General features: G+C 38.8%; 1 protein-coding gene across 2 annotated transcripts in view; it reads right to left on the bottom strand.

Annotated features, from left to right (window-relative positions):
- Positions 1-1690: 1690 nt before the first annotated feature.
- Positions 1691-22587, bottom strand: part of VPS41 (VPS41 subunit of HOPS complex) — a gene marked incomplete at both ends in the record, with an annotated part of 103762 nt that continues 82865 nt past the window's right edge. For both annotated transcript variants that reach the window (XM_079538201.1, XM_079538202.1), the window contains 11 exons: positions 1691-1771; positions 2952-3031; positions 4369-4413; positions 5108-5207; positions 13887-14023; positions 15620-15760; positions 16748-16802; positions 19148-19285; positions 20919-20969; positions 21061-21102; positions 22370-22514. In XM_079538201.1, the coding sequence (XP_079394327.1) occupies positions 1691-1771; positions 2952-3031; positions 4369-4413; positions 5108-5207; positions 13887-14023; positions 15620-15760; positions 16748-16802; positions 19148-19285; positions 20919-20969; positions 21061-21102; positions 22370-22514 (1015 nt within the window). The remainder of the gene's footprint in view (positions 1772-2951; positions 3032-4368; positions 4414-5107; positions 5208-13886; positions 14024-15619; positions 15761-16747; positions 16803-19147; positions 19286-20918; positions 20970-21060; positions 21103-22369; positions 22515-22587) is intronic.

Here is a 22587-nt window from a genome sequence, read left to right as displayed (position 1 = left end):
AACTTGAGGCCATTTCCCCTCATCCTGTCACCAGTGAGAAGAGACCAGCCCCACTTTTGCTGCAATCACCTTTCAGATACTGGAAGAGAGCAGTAAGGTCTCCTCGCAGCCTCCACTTCCCCAGACTGCCCAGTTCCTTCAGTCTCTCCTCATAAGGCATATTCTCCAAGCCCTTCACAAGCTTTGCTGCCCTTCTTTGGCCAAAAATTTCATCTACTGCATGTTCACAAATAGTCTGCACCATTTTTTCCCCCCACAGATAACTGTATTTTTGTGACAGAGTATTACTGCTATTTTTAAAGAGATGTATTCTGTAACCATATGAAGTAGATCACAGCATTGCTAATGCACCTAAATTTGGGTGGATAGACACATGGACAACAAAAGCACACATCGGATTAGGAGAGCAGCTCAGTCAGCAGCCTGGGGGATATCAAGAGTATCATGAATTAACATAAATTGGAAATCCAGCTTTTTAATATGTGTTATTTTAAAGTGTATCTACATCAAAGTAAGGTAAAGAAGAACTTAGAGGTGTTCCAGTTTTACAGTTCTGTATTAATATGGCATTATGTCAAAACTTAAAACATAGAATCATACAATTGCTCAGGTTGGAAAGGATCTTAAAGATCAAGTCCAACCACAACCCAACCACACTGCCCTAACTCTAACAACCCTCTGCTAAATCATGTCCCTGAGCCCCACATCCAAATGGATTTTAACTACTTGTTCAAACATCATAACCCAACGGTGACATAATGTATTTCCACAGAGACTAAAAAATTGCATTTGCAGTTTTGAAAAGTAACTTTTCAAAGGGTTGCCTGTATCTATTTAATTTAATCAGGGAACATTTTGAAGAGACCACACTTTCCGATGATGTTTTCTGAAAGATCAGCTTGGGATGTTGAAGTTAAAAATAAAGGTGTTTTTGTTAACATCCAAAGAGACTTATTTAACTTAACTCTTTTGAGTTCCTGAGAACAAAAGAAAATCTTCAAGGCCTCATTTCTGAAAGGCCATATTTTTTTCTGTGAAGCCAAACAACACTACTGCACTTATTTTATAAGTATTAAGGTCTGCTGCTAACACTTAAAAGTCTCTGCATGAGTTCAACATGGCACAAACCTAGCTGCACTGTGAAGACTGAGAAAGTGACCATTTCCTAACAAACTATGAATGTGTAGCCACAAAAGTGAGGTACGATCCGGAAGAATGGAATTAAAATTTAACAAGTTTGTCAATCTAATATGTAATTCAGAACACCAGCACCTTCAAATGCTCAAGTAATCCCACGTCAAGAAGTCAGATTCCTCATGGATCTCAAGTTTGCTAGTAAGAATTCAAATTCATTAATTTTTCTTTACACGACCATGATACGTTGCCAATCTGTGAAACACTTAAATCTTCAGACTGTTTTCCTGTCTTTTTATTTTCCTTCTCAGTTCCACAGTTAAGTAAAGAATAAGCTGAGCACAGGAACAGCGAAATATGAATTGTGTAACAAAGCGCTACTAAGCAAAGATTTTCACATTTTCCCTTTCCAGAAGGTGTTCACTGAGCAGGATAACTTATAGAAATCAGTTTTAAATCACATTCAGAATTATTTACAGAAATGATGACTAACAGAAACTACAGTGGCTCCTAACAGACTTGGTGTCACAGACTGGTATGGAGAGCTAGGGGGCTGCTATTTCTTCATCTCCAGGATTGCACTTCCTGGTCCTCTGTGTTTGGCACTGCATATGTTGCAGAACTGGACAGAAGATACCTGGAAATTAAAAAGAAAACAAGTGTCTCAGACAAACATAATCAATTCATCATGAGAAGATGAGTGAAAATTGCTACTGTTCATCCCAGTGTTACTATTCACATTCAGGCTGCTGCCTATTACAGAATCACAGAATCACCCGGGTTGGAAGGGACCTCAAGGATCATGTAGTTCCAACCCCCCTGCCTGGCAGGGCCACCAAACATACACATTTAGATCAGGTTGCCCAGGACCCCGTCCAACCTGGCCTTGAACACGTCCAAGGACGGGGCATCCACAACCTCCCTGGGCAGCCCGTTCCAGGGCCTAACCACTCTCCTCGTAAAGAACTTCCCCCTAACATCCAACCTAAATCTTCCCTCCTTCAACTTGGATCCATTTCCCCTAGTCCTGCTATTGTCAGCCCTTATGAAGAGTTTACTCCCCTCCTGGGTGTAGGTTCCCTTCAGGTATTGATAGGCTGCAATGAGGTCGCCCCGCAGCCTTCTCTTCTCCAGGCTGAACAAGCCCAACTCCCTCAGCCTGTCCTCATAGGGGAGGTGCTCTAGCCCCCTGATCATCTTAGTCGCCCTCCTCTGGACCCTTTCCAAAATCTCCATGTCTTTCTTGTACTGAGGGCTCCACACCTGGACACAGTACTCCAGATGGGGCCTCACAAGAGCCGAGTAGAGAGGGACAATCACTTCCCTGTCCCTGCTGACCACCCCTCTCCTGATGGAGCCCAGGAAAGGGCTCCATTGAGGCTCCAAGGGCTCCAAGGGCTCCAAGGGCTCCAAGGGCTCTATTGATGAAGTCATGGATAGGTTTAGGAATGTGACAATGCTGAACAGAATAAAGCAAGTTGTTCTGGAGTCAAAGGGCAGAATTAAGGAAATTCAAACGGGTCATATTCCCTGCACTATTCAAAGTTGCATCATATATTGAAAATTTAGACTGAAAAAGGTTATAAAATACTTTTCAAACAGCAGCAATTTCTTTCTAAACTGGATATATTTTGCTTGCAGCAGCCTGAAATATCCTTTCCCTAGTCATATACTATTACAAAGTACCATCAAAAATAATAACTGCAATCACAAAATAATCCCTGATAGAACCATGCCCTTCCCCAAAGATGAGATAAAGAAATTATTTGTCTTCTTGTCTTTGGCAGAAGTGACAGAGATTTAGATTGGTCCCTTACTGTGTTAGATACTGGGAGACATTCTTTGTGAAACATGTGTCTGCAGTGGAACACCACCACGTTGAAGGACTTGGATGCATCTGGGAAAGAGAAAGGTAAATCCGTTACAAAAGGACAATGGAACAAAGGATTTGGGGGCTACAGTCATAGCCCTGTTTGATTACACACACACAAACATCAAGTCACACCTTTATCACATTAATTTTACAAGTTATTCTGTCGTATTTATAGAAATGACACAGGATGATGCTGTCAGGTAGTGTGTCCTAGTGGTGAAGTGACATCATGATTTTATTCTGATTTTTATTCATTATGATTTTATTAAATGATGCACACATTTTCAACTGAATTTTTCAGGTTAATATGTGCCACATGTTAAATCTAGGGAGGGCAAAGGATAATCTACCCCCAAATAATTCAGCCATTTTGAAGAAACATGAACAAAAACCACTCTTGCATTAGTGAAGGGAGAACCAAAATATTGAGTATTACTAGAGTTTATGCTCTCAGGACATAAGCTTTAAATGTGGCAATAAGCTGTGTAGGTGCTTCTTGATTCATGAATATTTAGCCCAATTAGAAACCTCCATACAGTATTCATGTACTCAAAGAACTTTCACCTCACTTATCAGATATACCCATCTCTCAGGGCGCTTGCATGTCCAACTCTGTCAGGTTTTCTAGAACCAGGTGTCTGTTCTGGCCTGTATGTTGGTGCATGCAATCACAGTACAACTGTATGTATTATTTTCCTTTTTTTAAGCAAAAGATGGTAGAAACAAGATTAAATAACTGGAAAAGATTTTATTCAGCCATGCAAACAAAGAATAGTTGCATCTAGATAGTTTGTCTTACATTTTCTTGTTTGAGGATGCTGGGACAGATACTCGCCTGGTCAAACTACTATTTCCTAAGATGCCTAGCACCTATATTGACATTCCTGAAATTAGTTCCTTTGCAGAATGGACACCTTCAAAAATGAGATACTGAATTTCTAGTTTCAAGACTAACTTCTGAAATGTTCTGAAGTGTTGTAAGAAGTATACCACATACAAGTTTATAGTCTGCAAGTTCAGTCTAAACCACAAGACAAATTTAAACAAAATTTGATGGGATCTGTTTTGTTCCATGATTCTGATAATCTCTGAGAATATGCTTGCTGACTGATTAAAGCTGTTCTACAATTTCAAAGCAGGAAGTAAAAAAAATCACACATGAGTAAAGAAGAAAGTAAGTTGAAAGGTTCAGATTGGTCTCCATTCCCAAATTAGAATTCATAAGCAAGCTTTGCACAGAAGACCAAAATTTATACAGCGATTATCAAGGGAGAGTATTACACATTTCTCTGAATAGCAGCAAACAGCAGTTCCTTTAAAAACAAAAAATAGCCTCTTTTTCTTCCAGAAAAGCGTCCTACCTGCAGGAAGTATTGGAGACAGGCATGATTCACAGATATTTTCCTCTGGAAAAAGAAAAAAAAAAAGGAAATAAATCTGTAACATTTTGTTAACAACCTCCCTGTTCATTTTATTTTATTTTATTTTAAATAAAACAGGTATTTACACATTGCAATCACAGAAACTGATCTCGATCTTAGAGTATTTACTTAAGATACTCATCACAGATTCTCTGATTTTTGTGCAGGAAGAAGCAGGAGCTATATCAATATCAGAGCAGTAGAGGCATAAGGCAAGCTCAAATAAAAAAGGCAGCATAACACGGGTTCCTGACTTCTCTGCTGTATTTTTCCAGCAGAAGCTCTGATCTTCTGTCTTTCCATCACTCCTGGTATAAACACGCATCTTGCATAAATGACAGAACTGCTCATGCACATCAGCAGATCCTCACAAAATATTTTCAACCATTTTTAAAAACTACCTTGTTGCAGGATGTTATTACCTGACTACCTGTTTTGGCACTGAAAAGCATTTTCCACCTTTACAGACATACTGCAGGATGCCACATATTGCCAGCAATGCAGAGACTGAACAAACAAAAAGCTACACGACGGATCTCGTCTCTACAAATAAGATTTACACTCTACAGAAAAGAAGTAATACTCAGGTTTTCTAGCAGCTTTCAAAATGGACTGTCACATGGCTTTGGTCTACAGCAACAGAAAAGACTTCAAGTCACCACGTTTCTGCTGTACCCACCATCTACCAGAACGCCCTTCATCTGAGTTCGATGCATTTTCTTCAGCAAAGAAAGAGAGTCAGCAACAAGAATCTTCTTGCATCCTTCCCGCAGCAAGATCTGTTTTGCAAAGAGCACAAAGTACAGCAGTTGTTAAATGGGTGGGCATAACCATCATCCCAGCAAGCCACCTCCGGGTTTTTGCTGCTACAGAGAGAACAACAAATGGTTTAAGCCTTTCCAAGATATCAGACCTTCAAACAGCGAGGGAAAAAAAGGACAGGAGGGAAGGAATCTCTACTGAAATGGAAAAAAACTATTAAAAAAAAAATGAAAGACCTCAGAAAAATCAAATCCTTTGCAAATATGTCATTGTCATAAATAAAGATCATCTTCCCATAAGCTTCTCCTAACAGAATACAACGGAGGTATTTCTTTACACTGCCCCTAACAATTGGATTCTAAACCACCTGGAAACTTCCTCCATTCATATCTTCCCTGTCTATGTCAGGAAATAGATATGGTCATCCTAAAACCTTCAAAACCCAACAATTTAAAATTTATTTTGTTCATGCATTTCCTGCTCAGATGCCATTCAGCAAGCCACACTTAAAAGCCCATGCAACTAATCAAAGGTTAGACCTTGTTCATCCTTAGCAAAAACTCTTAAGAGTGCTTTTTTAACTGTAGTATTTTATGTCAGATTCTTATTGTCTGCCAGTGTTGTGACACACAAAAAGAGAGAGATCTCTGGCATCAAAATTGCATACAGTACTATTTCCCAATGCTTAGTGAAGAAGGTTCGTGACAATATGACAAACCCGAACAAAGGGTTGTCAGTTTTCTTGCTCCCACTTGCTGGTATTCTCCAGCACTGGACACAGCAAGTTACAAAACACTTCCGAGCTCAAGAAGCTGAATGCAAACCAAACACTTAGAGAATTAATCAATTTCATGTGTGATAATCTCAGCAGCTATCTGAATATGCTCTTCCCCTTCCAACTTTGCCCAAGGGCAACACAGAAAGGCAAATTTTATGTTAAGTAAAGGAAAACATCACTAGATTAATAAAGAAATACTTAGAAATTTTTTACAGCAGCAGCTGGATAAGACCATCTTTCAGGATGAGTGCTCTGACCAATGTGGAATATTCTCAATCAGCAAACTCTATGGCAAAGATAGGTAACTAACTCAAAATGGACACGGTCTTTGGCAAAAACTGGAGTTTTTGCTAACTGCACTCAGCACGAGCAGATAAAAAATTGCATGTTTAAGTAAAAGGAACAAAGAAAACATTGCAAATGGTGGAATAGAGATACAACGATTCACTACTTTCTACTTAAAATACAGAGTGGCAATAGGAAAACTTCAGTTACAAAAAAAGATCGAAACAAAAAGTACCAAAACATCAATTATGTCTCATGAAAACCTCAACACTACTCGATCCTTTAAAAACAACACAGAAGAAACAGAAACATGTTACAAGGCATATGCAGCACCTTCTCTGTGACAGTTAAACTCCACTAAGATTTTGCACACAATATTCAATGACTGATCGTCAGACTTTATTTTTATTACAAGTGGAATACAAGGTGCAGCCACCATAATGTAGAAGGAACTTGGAATGAAGGAGGTGAAAGATAAAATGTCAAGGCAATAAATCAACGCTTCTGTAGAAACACATTTGAAGAGCTCAAGGAAGAGATGGACAATATAAGAATTGTAGAAGGAGAAGTAAGAGAGGGATTTTAGAGATGAGACGGGGAGAAAGTGTGCTTGAATGAACTTCTTTGTATTAAAAGCAGGGAGAAGCATTTATCTGTGCCTGAAGATCAGACTAAACTTGACATCAGATGTAAAACTGTAATGAAACCATTCTCTAAAGAGATGCAGTAAGAAACAAAAAGTCTTATGAAACAATCTTTCTACCCTTTAAAAAGTGCTGTAAACGCAATCAAGACACCATGGTAGGTTTAGAGAAAGAAGTTTTAAATGGATCTGGTGCTTCACCAAATTAATGAAACTGTCTGCAACCAAAATATTTATTGCAAAAAAAAAAAACAAAAACAAAAAAGACAGAAGAACTGGAGTTCATTCTTTGACTACAGTAGAAAAGGTGCAGCTGCATAGTTAAAATCACAAGCAATGGAAACTGCTATTCATGTAGGTCACTCCAAAAGTAATGCCTTGTATTTATTTCCACGGAAACTACAACAAATACAATGAGCACAGTAACACCATTTGATACATTCTCAGCTACAAAACACTATTTTTCAACACAGCCACTACCATTAGCTATGCATTTTTGCCAGCGATGAACAAGAGCCTGAGTACTGCACTACTAAAAATCTGCACCAGTGGAGGTGGCCTCATCTGCTTCACAGCTGCTAATGACGGTGTAATTGCTAGGAAAATGTTGCCACACAGTCCATCTTTCAACAGACTGAACAGATGGAAGTCAGAAGGTGCCAAATCCAGACTATATGGTGGGTGTGGTAGGACAGGCCAGCCAAGACTGGCAATGTGCTCCATGGTCTTCCAAGTGGGATGGGGTCTGCTGTTACCATGCTGCAAGAGAAAGGCTGTCTTCTTCTCTGGCCTGACCCTGTAAGCTTGAGCCTTCAGCTCAGTCAGTGCCTTGATTTAGTGGTCAGAGCTGATGGTCTGTCTGAGTTCCTGAAAAGTCCATAGTGATCACCCCTTTCCTATCTCTAAAGACAGTGCATGTAACTCTACCTGCTGAGAGCTGCATCTTGGAACTTTTTCTTTGATGGAGATCCCCATGTCACCACTCCATGGACTGCTGTTTTGATTCTGGCTAATAGTGGTGGCATCATGTCTGCACACCATGTGATCCAGAAAATTGTCACCTTAAGTCTCATTCAATACATTCTGATAAACCTGTATATGGTGTTCTTTCTGTTCCTGTGTGAGCATTTGTTGGATTCACCTGTGCAAACTTTGCAGTATCCCAGTGTTGTCACCATTGTTTCTCATGTGCTGCAGCCAATATTCAGTTCTGTACACAGTTCCCTGGTTGTAATCTTGCTGATTCATGTGGTTTAGCTGATCAAAATGCTCTTCTTTTTGTTATGGCAGCTGTGCATGGCTGTCTGGAAAGTGGGTTGTCTTTCAAATTGCTGTGCCGTCATTCAGTGTTTTGTCTCCAAAAATATTCAGCAAGAGTTGATGAATGTCTACAGGTGCAATTTTTTTCCACACGGAGGAATTCAATTCCACGCCTTTGTTTGAGATGCACTTTCATGTCAGAAAGCATTTTGTTGCTGTGCTAGAGATGGTCCCTCTGCTGCCATCTGTAGCATGGCAACAAAATGTAACGGAAAATTCGTGGGAGGGTTCAACCTCTACTACCACACCAACATCTGCTTCCAGTGCTGTGGGACAGGGCCATAAAAAGACATTACTTTTGGAGCATTCTTCGTAATTAATAAAGTCCTGATTTGCATATGCTTAACATTACCTTTAAAGGAAAACACTGCAGTATGCAGTTAATTTGAAGGTTATACTCAAAGCACGAGGAATACATTCGGGCCAGCACTCAACAAAGCCCAGGTTTCTCCAGGACAATTACCCCAAAATCTCCAAAATGCATCATTACCCCACTGAAAGGTATGTTACGTTTAGTTACAGAATCACAGAGTGGCCAGCGTTGGAAGGGACCTCAAGGATCTTGAATCTCCAACCCCCTGCCACATGCAGGGCCAACAACCTCCACATTCCATACCAGACCAGGCTGCCCAGAGCCCCATCCAACCTGGCCTTAACACCTCCAGGAACACATCCACAGCCTCTCTGGGCAGCTGTTCCAGCACCTCACCACTCTCATAGTAAAGAACTTCACCCTGACATCCAACCTCAATCTTCCTTCCCTGAACTTAAAACTATTTCCCCTTGCCCTGCTGTTATCTACCCTTTCGAAGAGTTGAAAAAGAGTCACTACAATCAAGTGGTGAGTGTCTCACTATGCAAGCTGCCACCCGTCCCTAGTGCCTCCTAGATGTCTGAACAGCTGCATATCTACATCCAGGAGGAAACCCTAACAGCTCCTCCAGATGCTTTCAACCAGCATTCATTCATCATTCCCACTGGTGTCTGCTGGTTCACAGCAGAATGCTTTGAATGGGAGAATTATGGATGGACAGCCTCCATCAGAGGTACTGCAGGTTCAATCAAAGTCTAAACCAATAACTCATCATCTGAGTAAAATGGCTAACTCACAAAACCTAGAGATACTGAATCTAACCAAACTGCTTTTAAATTCTAAGACCATTGAGTGTATGTGGGGAGAACAATGTAAGAATACTAAAATCTTTTGAAATCTTTTACTGAAAACTGTCAAAAAGAGGTTGAAAAATTAGGTGTGTTCTGAAATAAGGGAGGTGTTTAAATCTCCAACTACACAAGCATTTCTTGTATTTCACTTAGGCAGACTCTTATAAATTCAGAAAATGTAACAGACATAACTAACACAGAAGTAAACAAATAAGGGACATTTAAGATCAGCTTTCTCTGTGAGAAATAAGTGTGATGAAACAACTATAGAAGACATGGGCTGTAATTATACAATTTGTTTTAAGAAATGTCTGTTTATTTTAAGAAATGCTACCAGATTCCTTAGTTAAGACCACTGAGTTATCAGTTACCAGAGACTTAAACACACAAGATTTCATATTTTTTTTCAATTTAATTCCCAGGGAAATGAATATTGAAGGCAAATACAAAGTTCAAATACACATTACAGAGAAAATAATGAGTTTCGGTCCAGAGATGATGTATTAAAAAAGCCCCAGGAAACTAATTAGCATCAGTTTCATTAGAAAAAAAAATTATATACACTGCACAGAGATCGTGGTAAATGTTAATTTTGCTATGTTTTTCAAACAAAAGCAATACTGGCCTCACACTGTTTGCTAAGAGATACTTAAAAATTTGTACTGCAAAAGCACTAATGGGAACAGAAGACCCATATGAGTCTCAGAAGAGACCTGTATCAGAAACAACATTTGCAGTGTGTAAAATAAATTATCTAAGACAGTATTTTCTGATGCAAAACAAATCTGTTTGTATCCACTTAACTTAAGGGGCTCAAAACAGGCAAACTCCGTGCCTACTTAAGCAAGTAGCACATTATTTGCATTTTTAGAATGGTCTTCAAACAACCACAGCCTTTGGCTGCCAGGCTATGAAGCTGGTATCCAAAAAGCCTAAATGGGTGACAGCAGCCATTGACCTTTTCTCAGTCCGGCCACCCTGAAATGTGAAGAAGAACAACATGCATCAGATGGAAAAATCTGTGTTAGGAAGATCTTATGATAGGAGTTTATACATTACTGACTGAAGACAGGCTGGACATCGTAGGAGAAAACATTCTCACACAGCTAAACATTTCACTATTGCTGAAGAGTACTGGAACTTCCCCAGGTTCAGAACTGATTTTTTCTTGTTCTTCCAGTGAAGAAGATGTTCTTGCAGAGGAGCTCCAGTTAAATACGGTTTGTCTCCAGAAGATTATCAAAAAAGATTCTATTACAACTGAATCCTAGCTTTCAGCAAAAAAACATACTTGTAATTTGAAGAATTTAAAAGGACTGTTGGATGAAACAAAGGTCATATAGCTGGCAGGTGCTCTTATCTACATAAATACAACATCAGTTTGCAAAGTCACACTGACAACTTCTCAGTTATATAGAGATAGCTGTGTTTTGATTCCATGTTTTTGAAAGCACTTCTAAATGCAAGCAGTAGAGTTGAAAACCATGAAGCTTTTTTCAGGATATCAATATAACTTAGGCCAATTTGGTTAGCCTGCCATGGATTTGAATGATAACTAGTTACAGTGAAAATGTTGACTGGAGAAAGGTGATTTATTTGCTGTTGAATAGAAGATGTGCTAGGAACATGTCAGTTTAATAAACTGCAGGTTCCTCTTTAAGACTGTAAGCTTATCTTCAGTACTTTATAAATTCAAATGAAGTAGCTCGTGGTCTATTTCGTCTATAAATTTATGGCACTGAAGAATTAGATTTCAGGAGATAGATATAAAAAAAAGTTTTAGATTACACTTACTTGATAAATATTGTTAAAATGCAAACAATTATAACTTTATCTTTACAGCCCATGTCATCATAACTTTGTCTATGAATGTTACTGTATATAAACACTGAAATTGCTACAATGGTTATGGTTTTAATACATTAACTTTGATAATGACAAACAGAACAGAACAGAAAATATTTCTCAGGAAGGGAAGAAAAACCAAAAAAGGCAATAACCACTTGGAGTTCGAATCCCAATTCAGAAAAGCACTCACATGAGTGCTTACATCTTGTACTGTTTAGGTAAATTCTGAAGTCTGTACTCAGCTATACATCATGCAAAACTGCATTTCCAGAAATGGGAAAATAAAAAAAAACAGATAATTCTTATAAGAATAATAAGGCAGCTGAATAGATTCCCAGCTGTAAAGCACAGCTGTAAAACCACGCAGAAATAAATTAGTAATACTTATTTGAATGGATTGTCCATGAAGAGATAAGTCTCACATTATTTGCACTTCTACAGAATACCTAATATCTCTTTTAGTGTCATTTTTGTTTGGTTGGCAGCAAATGTACTAATCCCTTCACAAAACTGAATTATTGACTTTAAAGCTGTGGTGAGCTTAGGGTAGCACATAGAACGGTTGCAGCATTCATGTAAGAGATGGTAATAAGTTGAAATGAAGTAACCAATCTACAACATGCCAGCTTTGATAAAAACTTACATTATTCAGGGAAGATGTCAGATTAGAGAGAAGTTAAAACAAATTTTGTTACATTAATAGACTTATTTGCTGGATTCACTAACACTGTAAGCTACATATGGCATGCTTTGGCAGCCGTTCAATTTAATTCACTTGATTTTGTTGGGATGTTAAGAATGTTGTTTCAAAGAGAAAAAGTCTAAGCAGACCTGCTTCTAGACATACATAAAATCACATCTCGTGGAAAGTTCACCACAAAGGAAATTTAGGAATATAGTAGGAAATCTGCACTTGTGTAAGTACTAAAATAATCTTTATAAGGCTTGCAAATGAGGTCACAGCCAAATAATATAAAGGCGCAGGTGCAACACCTTTTGGGGGAGCTGATGTTATAAAAAGATCAGCATGGTTTTCTTATTTGGCAGTGACTTGCAAGTGAAGCAATGGGTTATAAGTTCACGTATGCTCAACCTTTGTGGATCTAGAAATAAGATTTCCTTTTTTGTCTTTGAAAATGGGAATAGTAAGGCTTGTGCACATACGGAGCTGGTGATCTGAAGGGATGAAATCACACAAAGTCCTAACCAAAGAAATCTGGATTGCTGTACAAGTTTGAAGTGTCTGGTACATTATGTGATACAAATCAGGAAGTTTTTACCAAAATGAAAGGAGTTGTCCCAGGCCAGAATAGAGAACACAGATTTCAAACCACAAAGCTACACAACGTGAAGAAAAGGTGTGACCAGGCATCATACAGACAGACAGAGACTAGCTCTGAAGAGGCTAATGACACAGTAGTCGTGATGAAGCTAGGACAGAACTGCCCTCAGCTAGGAACATCTACTTGAAGTCCTAGCTGTTTCCTGAAGTATGTGCTGAATGCAGAAACAGTTCTGTTAACAAAACTGACCGCGCCAAATTAAAGCTATTTAGGTGAGTGTGCACCCAAGAGCTGCGATCACATCTCTGACACCATCTGTTTATAATGGTGCACTTTACGTTGCCTGTACCACTTCAGGAGCAGCCTTATTTTAAGCTATAGCTCATAATTCTCAAAAAAAAACAACCAGTCCCTTAAGTAGGCCTCTCAGTTTCTTTTTTTTTTTTGCTATGTTGTCTTGCTATAGTGCCAAAAATCCAAGCACAAGTTCCATTAAGCTTCCTAATTCCTACTTCTCCTCAGAGATATATTTTAGCCCTTGAGCTACCCAGACCTACTTCAAAATGAATTAACTTAAAATCCATGAAGCATTTCAATTATAAGCACATAAAAAAAATTTAGATACTGGTCTAGAAGTAAGGAGTGCAAAGTAATTTTGTTAAAAGCCGTCTGAAGAGAAAATGATTCTTCCGTTCACAAAATGTGACCAAGTGATTTTGTCAGTTTTATCTGAATCCACTAACACATGCTGCATGTATGCAAACAGCACGTTATCACTCTCTGTGCAGAGGTACACAACGTTCCATTTTGATTTCAACAGAATGCAGGAACAGTGGGATCAGCAGTTCAAGCAGCAGGGAACTGACAGCAACAAGATCAACATGCAACCGCTTAAAAGATGCACGCAATTTTACTAGCATTATTTTGGAAAGATAGTAATATCTAATGAAGTCTATTAAAAACCTGCAAGTAATGCTACAACCTGCAGTACATGCAAACTTGCACCTGTCTGTTGGGGGTAACTCCTTCCACAAAACAGAGGTATACAGGAACAAGATGCTTATTCTCTTAGAGATCCTGAAAGTCACGATCTAAAATACCCAAATCATCCAAATCTTTCAAAAATTCTACTTACTCACCAGGCTTATGACAGTATGGGAGAGATTCAGAAGAGGCAGAAGCTATCTAGAGAAAAAACGTATTCATCTGGACAAATTTCTACCCTTTCTGTCAAGGTTTCATCCTGAGTCCCAGCAATAATGATGTCCTAACAAGATGAACAAACCTAGGTGACAAGCATTTCTTGTGCTGCTCACTGGTGAAATGGTCTTTGATGTCTTTCTGAAAATCTTCAGAGGAAGAGCACAACATTTACCTGCAAGTTGTAGTCCTGAAGAATTTTCACTAGCGAGTCTCTCAGATTAGGAATCTCCATGCCTTCCTTAATACGATGAATCAAAAGAATGGGGTCAACATGAGTTCCAATATTGTTCAACAAACCGGTAATAAAAGCTGTGAAAAACAAGAAACAAGTAAATTAAGAAAAAAAATCCATCCACCTTCTTAAAGGATGCTTCAGTAGCAGACAGGCTTTGGTTGTTTCTATGACAGCTCTTTACAGAGAGAGCACTAAACCACTTTTACATAGCCTTCACATCTTTTTTACAGCTGCATTTACTTGAAAATAGGCCTTTAGGGAAGATAAAGACACACTTTGCCTATTTACAGAACTCCAGGGGTATCTGGAAAACAGATACCAGAGTAGCCAGAGCAAGTCATCAAAACCACAAGAGAATAACACATTTCAATTCAATAAAAAGGCACTTGTACAAGCAGAAGTAGAAAATTCACTTCATTGTTTGAATATTCTATTCTAAATTGCAGGATTAAGAAGTGTATTTGCAAACACTTAACTTCAAGGAAACATGTTTCTCAACAGTGACAAGATGGACACTAATGTCCAACTTCCTGAAATGCAACTGGCTAAATGAAATAGAAGGATGAACTTCCAATAAGACAGAGCTGACCTCAAGGGCTCAATAACATGCTTTAACTCGGTCAGCACTGAAGTTAACAGGAAGTTGGACTCAATGATCTTTGAAGGTCCCTTCCAACTGAACTATTCTGAACGTTCTTCTTCAAAGCCCAAGAATAAGGAACGCCACTGGAGTTGCTCTGCATTACGGCAGATGGAATGGAGATAACTGTATATGCTTTGAGTTCCTTTTCCTCTAAAGTTGTCAGTAACTGTAGCATTGTTTTCAGTGAAGAATTACATTTAGATAGGGATTTCTGTTGGTAAGATAACTTGATAACATAATTCCAAATTAGTAACAGATTTTGGTTGCGGCTGCTTGTCAGATTTAGTGGACAAGTGATGAAAATACATTTATTCTGATGTTAATTCTATGAGACCTTCAATCCTTTGGAAAAAGAGATCCCCACAGAGATTTTAGAGTCTTGATTTAAAGCAGCAAAAGAGACTGCAAAACTAACAGACTTTGCAGTTAAAATAATTCTGTATTTTCCCAGTCATATGAACTCCTCTGAGTTTGCCTCCCAAACAAAACTGATGCTGTTAAGGAGCTTCTGACAGCTCGTGATTCCATCTGAACTTTAAACTTGAGTAGACGTTTATATCGTGGATGAAGAGCAAAAATGCTCGTTATTACAGACCCTGCATTGATGACACAGAAACAAAACAACTGAGGGGCAGACAGGTAAAGACTCTCCATTTTTAAGATTTCAAAAGGAAAGCAGCTGTAGTAAACATCAGGGTTTATTCTGAGGGTGCCTAAAAATAAAGCTTCATACAGTGCCAAATTAAAAGTACCATTCTGTCCTTACTTAGTCATTAAGGACATAACGGCACAGAGCTCTGTCAAGTGTTAAATCTCTATGTACTCATCCTGCAGCATGCCCACATGTTGCCTTATGGGAAGCTTCTATGCTCAGCAGGAGGAGATAAGGCATGCTCTACCAACCAGAACATCTCCCTGGTGATCCAAAAATGCCTTTGCTAGCACACATGTGGATAATTCAATCCTTTACGTGCAATAGCATTCTACAAAAACTACACAGGAAAGGCTAAGAAACTATCCTGCTTACGTGGTTTGTCAATAGAATACAAAATGAGGTCTTCCCAAAGTTCTCCATCATCTTGTTCCTTGGCAAATTCAATAGCTTTATCTACATCTTGCAGTTCTTCCATTATCATCTTCAAAGCACTGCGGCTGTTCCCCATTCTGCCTAGAAGGATAAAATAAGTAAAGAGTTCATAAAACCTAAAGCACTGAGTACTGATAAGCATTTAAGAAACACTTGTTGCTTTTTCCTTATGAATTTTCTAAGTGATAAATTCCCCCACATTAAAAACCTAATCTAATCAACTTGATGAAAGGAGAGCTCACTCCAGAGCTATCAGTATCACCTGAACATGTGCACAGAGGACTCTGCTGGACTGGGACCCAGATTCATTCTTACAGACATGGTAGGCCATACTCTAAACTGCAGCAACATCTGACACAAGGTGAAGGGTGTTCATGTGTACGTATGTTTGCATGCATATGAACTTTGAGATGATTTTTCTCTTGTTAAGAACCTGTATCAACACACTTAACTTGCTCTAAGCATAGTTCAGCTTACACCCATGGAAAATAAGAGGGAGGAAGCAATAGCTCTGAACTGTTTGTTAAGTAAATCCATGAGTAAATTCTACTCTGCTCTCAAATGGTCCACAAAATGTTCTTATTAAAAAAAAAGATTGATTATATCAGTAATAAACACTTTCCATTCTGATTATAATTAATACAAGAACACACATACAAATCTTACAGTAATACAACAGCTCCCATTCAGAGGTGGGGAAGTTAATTTATGTTTGAATAGTTTAAAATTATTTTTTTAATAAAAAAAAAAACAGCACTAGCAAATCTTCTGCCTAAGCATAAGGTGACACTAAGCTCCTGAGATGGGCTTGGAGTGAAACCTGTTTTATTTCTCCCCTGTCCTCAAACAGAGAGAATTACTCTTCTCTTGGAGGTTCTCTCAAAATCATATCATGTGCATAATCAACCCCTTTATTTTCCAAATCATGTTATTTGGTCTTACTGATATACCAACTTTGTCTTTGGGAAGTGTGCCAAAAGACAGTAAACAATACATCACACGCTTTTGCAGCATAAACTTCACAAGATTAAAAGCGTGTTGTAATTTATCACAGTGAGAGTTACTTACTCAGAAGATAAACTGTCTCTTCTACAAAGTTTCTCTGTTGGCAGATCTCTAGAGCCTTGAATTAAGACAAAAGAAAGAAAGAGAATACAGGGAATCATGTAACAAGATATTCTATTGATCACAAATGCTACAAGAAACTAAAGGATACCTTTCCATGAAGTTGCATTACTCATTTTGACAGGAATACAGCTTCCTTAACATGCACCGTCAGGTCCTCTGTCATTAATTAAAAGGAGAAATTCCATGGCATTTTTTGCTTTTTTCTCTAAGATTAAATAATTTCAGTAACTGGGATGTTTTTCAGCTACACACAGATTCCATAACTGCCCATGACATCAGCTCTCAGCAGTAACAGAACCTGTGCACAGTTGAAAAACACCCCAGTTACTAGAATCACCAACTGATTACCAGTAAGTTCTTAGCAATGCAAATCAGGCAGGCCTGAGTGTGCCATAAATGATGCCACGTCTGTTTACAACCTAGAAGCAGAAAGCAAACTCAAGACTCACCAAATTTCCATGGCATTAACTGTTCACCACATAAATATTTTCATACTTGGAAATCAAAACTGTATCTTCATAAGATATAGCTACAACTGATGACAGAGGTAGCAATTAACTCTTCCTCCTATTCTCAAATTGTTTCAGATGGGTTACCATAAAGTCCAAAGACATACACAATGAATTTCAGGGGCAGGGTAGTGATTTCACAACCAGATACTTTGGGTGCTTGAAGGGATAAATAATGAGTAATGAATATATTACAGACAGAGCTGATGATCTTTTTTCTCTCCACTTAGAGTACAAATTAGCAAGTATTCAGTATTTCTGGAAGTTGCACATTCAGTGACTGCCATGCTCCCTCTAGAGGAAAAGAGGGGACAGTCATATTTTTTCCTTCAGTTTGTTTTACACAAGCTTTGCTAAACTGCACTTGAAAGCAGTGGCTTACTTTTAGAGAAATAGAGTGACTTCTTCTTGCATTGTTTATCATTTATTTACAGCAGCAGTAAGTACGAGTTTGTTCAAATTGTTTTTTTCTTTCAATTTTCACACAGCACTGGAACCAGCTTAACAGAAACTGAGGACCTGGGAAGTTATGCTCCATATACATATGGAGCGAAAAGCACTGTTATATGGTATTTATGGCAAAAAGCACAAAGGCTGCTCCAAAGGTAATGCCTTCTGTTTTTTTATGTTGGCCCACGACATCAGAGGCAGATGTTGGTGGTACAGCAGTAGGGGTTGAACCTCCCACCAATATTCCATTATATTTTGTGGTGGTGCAACAGATGGCAGCAGAGGGGCAGTCTGACCAAATGGTGCCTGGCATGCAAGTGTGTATGAAGCAAAGGAGTGGGCTGGGTCTCTGACATGTTCTTGTCTACAGTTTAAAGCAGTGCCAACAATGCCAACACTGAAATCATGTAGTTTTTGGAACAACTGGGACAATTTTGACAAAGACCAAGGCTACAGTCCTAACATAGTTTTGTTTTCCTGTATTGAACAGGAAAGTTGGCTCACAATTGAAAAAAACAAACAAAATAAGAGAGGTGCCATGAATGGTTCTGTTTAGAGTGTCAACCACAGAAACTACAGTATTTGATAATACATTTAAACTATTCCACAAGGGTCATCACAACATCTGCATACAGAAAGGCAAACTTTCAGCTTGGCTGAGCAGACTAGACCTCAACTGCAAAATCAGGTTTAATATAATACTGACCCAAATGAAGAGTAAAACTCAAATTTCCATTCCGTTCACTTTAATTCAGAAGTGTTAAATTAAAAAAAAAATACAAACATGAGCATCATTACTTCATTTTATATTTGATGAGACAAAGTAAGGAGGGGGAAATGTAAAAAGGATAAAAAAGATGGCAACACAGTACTTTGTAAAATTCCCAGTCTGCTACCAGAAGTACAAAGTCAAAATATTTCTGGCTCTGTTAGTTTCCTGACTGTTAAATTGTGTAAGTTACTTGAAAACAACTCAGAACCTTAGAATATAAAGCTAGAAAACATACCATTAAAGTTATCTATTTTTCAAGATCTAACACTGACTACGCTTAGATTTTTCAAAACAACTGTTTATTTCTTGCAACCACAACCCACCGCCTCAGTCAGGTCAGGCTCTGATGAATAAAGATGCTTCAGGCATGCATCCAGTGTGAATTTTGGACTTCTGCCTTAAAAACCATCTCAAATTCCTGCAATCTGAGCTACAAGAGAAAGGTCTTTGCTAGCAGCCAGGAGAAGGTGCATCACTTCTGCAGGTAATGATCACAAAGCCAAAGGATTCTCCCTTTTGGCAGTAGAGGGCAGTGCCAGACACATTTACAAATGTACAGTTCTACAAGCATGAGATGTAAAACTCCATGACTGGTGTTATGGGGCTTACCTTCTCTAGTGGGCAGTGTGTGCTGTCTCTGAGAAATGGCAGTAGATTTGGACGATCATATTCAGCATAAAGACTGATCTGTTTTTCATGATACCGCTGTCCTTTATGGTGGTCTCTTTTGAAAAGCTTGTGCAAATACTAAGAATCAAAAGAAGAAATGGAATTCAGAAACTCTCCCACAACATTATTTGGACTGTATAAAAAACTCCTCATTAAATTCCTCAGGAATACACTAACACATACTAAAAGGCACAAAGATTAAATCCTGATTCAAAAGGCTGATTTTTTTTTCCCCCAAAGTACTCTCATCACAGCATTCTCCATTATTAACTCTGTAAAACAGGTTCTTAGCAACATTTGAGTAAATGTCCTTTAATCTTCACAGATTTTGAATTTGATGGAAAACTTTGGAGAAATACATCAAATGAAACATTTATTTACCTAGATATGCTTGACCATTATGGGTAAGTTTAAATTATGAACATTTTAACCAAAGTACTGGTCCCATAAATAGAGGGGTGAAGGCCATTCTTCCTCTATGAGCAAAAAAAAGAAAAAAGACTTAAGAATAATCTGGAGGGTCACTTGTATCCAAAGGGAAGCAGACTCCACACTTTGAAACAAATGCATGCCCTCCATAAACTGAGGGCATCTTCTTCGAAAAGCTCGTGGGCTGCAGGCTGCACACTTCATAGAGTTGTTTGCTATAATCAGATCTCTAACTCATAAACTCGCTCTCTCCAGCAGATCGATCGATGCCTTGAGCCCCAATACAGCAGCAAGTTAAAACTTCCCTCCCTAATACAGCCCGAGATCACAGTTACATGTTAAGCATTCTACCAACAGCACGCTCCAATTGAAGGGTTGCTCTCAGAATAGCAATTTGGAGCCACAGTTGTTCTGATGTATTGTAATTCTGCACAAAGCAGAACAGTCCTGCAGAGTATGGAATTTACTGCTCTAGATAAGCAGTTCGCTGTCTTTATGGGACAGAAAAACCTGCTTCAGAGTTGCATCCAACATCCAACCCCACTTCTATGTAAGGAAAGAGGAAGTGGGAAGCAAGCAAAAAGGAACTGACCAGAGAGGACATGCATCTGCAATGCAAAAATAAGGAATACCTCAGAGGATCTTAACCAAAAAGCAGTACGTTACCAAGTTCTCATGTGTATACACTGTCAGATTATTTTACTATTGTAAAAATGCAATGATCGTGGTAGAAAGTGGATGAACAGAAGCAGCCACTTTGGTTGTGATGATTTATGAAATTTCAGTATCGTGTGCACATTGACACAGCATACACACATGGGACCATAGAATCCTTAGAGCTGAAAGGGATCATGGAAGGTCATCTAACCCAACTCCCCTGCAATGAACATGGACACCACAGACAGATCAGGCTGCCCAGGGTCTGAACCAGCCTCACACTGACAGTCTCCAGGGACAGGGCATCAACCACATCTCTGGGCAACCTGTTCCACACCACTCTCACTGTCAAAGATTTTTTCCTTGTATCTAACCTAAATCTACCTTATTTGAGCTTGAAACCATTTCCCCTTGCTCTATCACAACAGACCCTGCTAAAGAGTCTGTCTCCTGTAGCTCCCCTTTAAATACTGAAAGGCCACTATCAGGTCACCTCATGGACTCCTTGCTGGAGAGCCCCAGCTCTCTCAACCTGTCCTCGAAGGAGAGGTGATCTATAACAGATGTGTCCTGCAGATATCTTATCCAGCTCAAAGTGAAACTAGTAAAATATAGAAGTTTTTACCACATGCTGTAGTTCAGGTCTGTTTTCTAGCTCTTCAACAACTCTGTCAATCTGCAAGAAAACAAAAACCCAAAGATTAGCAAATCTCTGTGAAAAATGCAAGCAGCACTGGATCACTGAAACATGAACTTGTCATACTCACAGAAATTTTATCTTCGTTATCCAAAAGCATGTCCACTGCTTTCTAAAGTAAAGAAAGAAAATCCAGGTAAGAAATAGGTATGCACATTTTGTCACTCTTGATTACAGCACTATGCTTGTTCACTGATGGGTATCGGATGGACGCTGCAGACTTATTCTTCTCAGCAGCATTAATTCGGAAAGCAGTTTGCATAACAACAGCATTCTCCAACAGCAGAGCATTACAGGTAAACAAACACGTAATGTACTCATCCAGAATACCTGTCCAAAGTTCACACACTAAAAGTAATCAGTTCTGTGCACTTACACTGCAGGTACAGTATGCCCATTGAGTCATGGCTCACAGAAGGCCATAGGCAAATGCTGAAGAAATACTATTTGTGCAAATGCAAAAGTGAGCTGCAGGGTGATGGCTGTATAGGAAACACACAGCTCAACTTGCCTTACAATTGGATTCCCCCAGCCTATCTGCACAGTGCTACTGCTACTGTAACAGGAGCAGCCAAGATCACGTAAACAAGAGTAGCCATCAGGGTGCCTGCTCTGCTTCCACTTATAAAATCAAATTTTGGTTCAATAAAACAAAATAAACTCAATAAAACAATAAAAGCATCATCAGATGCTTGATGTAACTCATTATATTTATTTTTAAAAAATGATACACTATACCAAATACTCATCTTTGGTATAGATTGCTCCATATTTTAGTTCCAGTGCTGAAACAACAGCTGCACAGAAACAGATGATCTACTTGTTTTCTTCCAAGGATCATAGAGATTGTTTCCCCAAGTACCAAACAGATTCTTTTCCCAGCACGCATACAAAAGCTCATTTGCTGAGGTTTTAGACAACTGGGAAGAAAGAAGATTGAATTTGGCACCGTATGCACACTTTTTGATTTTTGAGATTTAAGTTAATGACTACACAAACTTCCAGAAACAGAGTAATTAATTACAATGAAAAAAAAAAGTGCAAAATACATTCAAAATCTGCTCACACCAAATTAACTGCTTACTACATCTGGCTCCTCAGCAGTGTGAACTGAGGAGAAATGCAGAAAAACATCATAGTGTAAGTCTACCTGCACAAATGATCTCAGCACTGGCACTCTTCTCACTGTGAGTGACACTCAAATGGAAATACAAAAGAAAAACTTCATCCCTGGATTAATCACTGTGCAGTCCAGGCAAACATCTCCTTGTCTCAGAATGTATCCAGACGCAGTAAAACAACTCCATGCTTCACTGCTATCTTTAAACTAATTTATTCATAATTTGTTAGGGTGAAAGTGAATATTAAAAGCACCGTACCTCTGAATCAAAATCCATGAGCAGAACAATTTTATCTTTGATGGAACTGAACAGATTGTGCTTGTGGATCAACTGGAAGACGTCTTTGTGTCTGAGAGTTAGGTAAATTTCTAGGGCTCTGCCATAGCGCTGGTCATACGTATACCTGCCAAAAAGCAGCCTCGTAATTTATGTGACCTAAGTGCAAGAAAATCACCTCTGAGAGGAAAACAAATAAA

Source organism: Tetrao urogallus (assembly GCF_951394365.1).
Source record: "Tetrao urogallus genome assembly, chromosome: 7".
In the NCBI taxonomy this organism is placed as follows: Eukaryota; Metazoa; Chordata; class Aves; order Galliformes; family Phasianidae; genus Tetrao; species Tetrao urogallus.
The sequence above is the reverse complement of the archived record's forward strand: the minus strand, read 5'-3'. Positions and strand labels throughout refer to the sequence as shown.